The following is a 3115-nucleotide window of genomic DNA, read 5'->3' on the forward strand; positions in this document are numbered from 1 at the left end:
TGCCTCTGCCTCCCGAGTGCTGGGATTAAAGGCATGCGCCACCACTGCCCGGCACAGGAAAATGTTTTAACGCTTCATTTATCATCACTTTTGTGTTTTTCACACAGGAATTTAACTAGTCCATGCTGACCAGGAATCCAAAATGCTCCAGTCTAGTATGTCAAGGTCTGGGATTATACAGGCATGCATCACTGCACCTACCACACATTTCATAGTTTTAAACACCCCCAACATTTAATTCAAATAAAAAATGTGATCAATTCATCTATCTACATAATGTCCTTTTCTACGTCAAGACGGGGTCCTTCATCTTTGACTCCCTACTAGGTAGAAGATAATAATGACTAGAGATTTAGAGAAAATGTACTCTATTGGCCTTATTAAGAAATAAAAGGCCAGCTGGGAAATGGTGCACACCTTTAATCTCAGCACTCAGAAAGCAGAGGCAGGCAGATTTCTTTGAGTTTGAGGCTAGCTTGGTCTACAAGAGCTAGTTCCAGGATAGGCTCCAAAGCTACGGAGAAACCCTGTCTCCAAAAAAAGAAAAAAAAAAAAAAAGGAAATAAAAAACCAACTTAAAAAAGCTGCCCAATGGTGTTAGCAATGTATTAAAAATAAGGTTTTTCTTTTAATAATTTTGAGATATTATCTCATGTATTTCCTAAAAGTCTTGAATCTGCTACACAGCCAAAAGTGACCTTTAATTTCTGGTCCTCTTGCCTTCCATTGCTCCAATGTACAACATCTGGTTTTTTTGTTGGTGCTGGGGATCTGTTGATAGTTTTTGTTAACTTGTCATAAACTAGAGAAGTGGTTCTCTACCTGTGATTTGGGAACCTTTCACAGGGATCAGCTACCATCAAAGACACAGATATTTACATTATAATTCATAACAGTAGCAAAATTATACTTATGAAGTAGTAATAAAGAAAACAGTTTTATCGTTAGAAGTTACCAAAATATGAGAACTGTATTTAAAGGGTTGCAGCATTAGCAAGGTTGAGAACTACTGGACTAGAGTCACCTGGGAAGATTAAACATCAGTTAAAGAATTGTCTTCATCAGATTGACCTTTGAGAATGTCTGTGAGGCATTTCTTAATTAATGATTAATGAGGGAGGGCCCAGCCCAATGTGGATGACAAGTGGTCCTGGGTTGTTTAAGAAAGCAGGCTAAGCCAATTATGGTATAAGAAAGCTAGAAAAGGCATTCCTAATTGTTTCCACTTTCAGTTCCTACCTCCAGATTCCTGCCCCAGCTTCCTTCTATGATGGATTATAACCTGTAAACTGAAATAAACCCTTTCTAACTCTCCTGGTATTTCTGTTGTTGTTTGTCAACTAGAGTTATTTGGTAAGAGACACCTCAATTGGGATAATGCCTCTATTAGACTGCATGTAGGCAAGTCTATAGGGCATTTTCTTGATTAATGATTGCTGTGGGGGGATGAAGGTGGTACCATGCCTAGACATGTGGCCTCAAATTGTATAAATAAGAAAGGCTGAGCAAGTAATAAGGAGCTAGTCAGTGAGAAATTTCTCTATGACATCTGTTTCAATTCCTGCTTCTAAGACCCTACATTGAATTCCTGCCCTTATTTTCCTCAATGATTTGTTGTGATCTAAGAGTTGTGAGAATGAATTAAGCCTTTTCCATCCAAAGTTGTTTTTGGTCATGGTGCTTTATCAAAGCAATAGAAAGTCTGACTAATCAAGACGTCTAACTCAACAAGTTGGTATATTACCACAGAAACAAAAAATCTAATTAGAACAGGACTGAACCCAGGATTTCATGAATACTAAATAATAAATAACAACTGGACTCATTCCAAGCTCTAAAGTCTTTCTTTCACTACCACAGGAAAAAACAAAAAACAAACAAAAACAAAAATCAAAAGTTAGCTTTTACCATATATAATATTCAGTATAAGAGGATGCAAGATACTTCAGTGCCCAGAAGAGGATTAGAAGATAAGGACAGGGTAAAATTGAAGAAACCAAACTGACTTCTTCATTACTAGAAATTTTACTGGCAATAGGGGCTAAGTTTTAGCTCAGTAATGGAATACCTCCCCCCAGGAAGTGCAAGGCACACTTTACTGCCAGCACAGTAAAAAAATAAAAATAAAAATAAAAAAAAAATTTGATTCTTTAGTTACTACCAGTGAAAATAAAGAGACCATTACCATAAAACTATTTTAAAACAGAACAGCAAATTAAAAACACCTGAATGCCCCAAAAGAGAAGAAAACAAGTGATTTTCTATAGCTCTGAGAAGCAGTAAACCATAGTAAATTAGAACTAGAGGAATAAAATGAAGCCAATAAATACAAGTCAAATAGCTAAATCAAATGATTTGCAAAAGTTAGCATTAGACCAAAATAGACAAAAGAGTTGTATGTTTTTTAAGTGAACTTACCCTGAAATAACTGAAGTTACTAGCTATTGAATAAACATCACTCAAAAGCAGTTTCTTGGCTTTTTCTTACACAGCGGGCAACTTTCCTTTTAAATTCTCCATTTCTGTCTTCCCTCCATTCTTTCTGCAGATACAACAAATAAAACAAAATTACTTTATATAAACCCATTACAATAAAGTATTTTAGTTTTACTTAGTTTAGTTTAGTTTTTGAGACAGGGAATCTCTGTGTAGCCCCGGATGTCCTAGACCAGACTGGCCTTGAACTCACAGAAATCCACATGCCTCTGCCTAAGTGCTGAGGTTAAGTGTCTGCACCACCATCGCCCAAGCTCCTATTTTAGTTATCCTTTTGTAGTTGTAGCTCTTTTAACGTTATGGTAAGGTTGTAGCTTAGCTTGCTTGCCTAATTTGTGCAAAGACCTAGGTTTAAATCAATCCAAAACACTCCAATGTTTAAATCAATCCAAAACACTCCAATTTTTTTCAAAACAAAGTATTTTCACCTAGAAACATAGCTCAGGCACTGAGCATTTGCCCCTAAAGGCATAGGTTCAAACCCTAATATCCCCCCACCCCCATCAAAAGAGCAAGATGTTTTGTAAGGGACTAGAATCTAGCCGGCTAGCATAAGAGTTTCCTATTTGTAGGCCGGGCAGTGGTGGCGCACGCCTTTAATCCCAGCACTCGGGAGGCA

At 37.1% G+C, this 3115-nt stretch overlaps 1 protein-coding gene across 1 annotated transcript in view; it reads right to left on the reverse strand.

Annotated features, from left to right (window-relative positions):
* The window catches only part of Ube2g1 (ubiquitin conjugating enzyme E2 G1), a 72878-nt gene that overhangs the window by 8114 nt on the left and 61649 nt on the right, over positions 1-3115 (reverse strand). The window contains exon 5 of the mRNA XM_005349621.3: positions 2419-2542. Coding sequence (XP_005349678.1) covers positions 2456-2542 — 87 coding nt within the window. The 3' untranslated portion in view covers positions 2419-2455. The remainder of the gene's footprint in view (positions 1-2418; positions 2543-3115) is intronic.

This window comes from Microtus ochrogaster, chromosome 7 (genome assembly GCF_000317375.1).
Source record: "Microtus ochrogaster isolate Prairie Vole_2 chromosome 7, MicOch1.0, whole genome shotgun sequence".
Classification (NCBI taxonomy): domain Eukaryota; kingdom Metazoa; phylum Chordata; class Mammalia; order Rodentia; family Cricetidae; genus Microtus; species Microtus ochrogaster.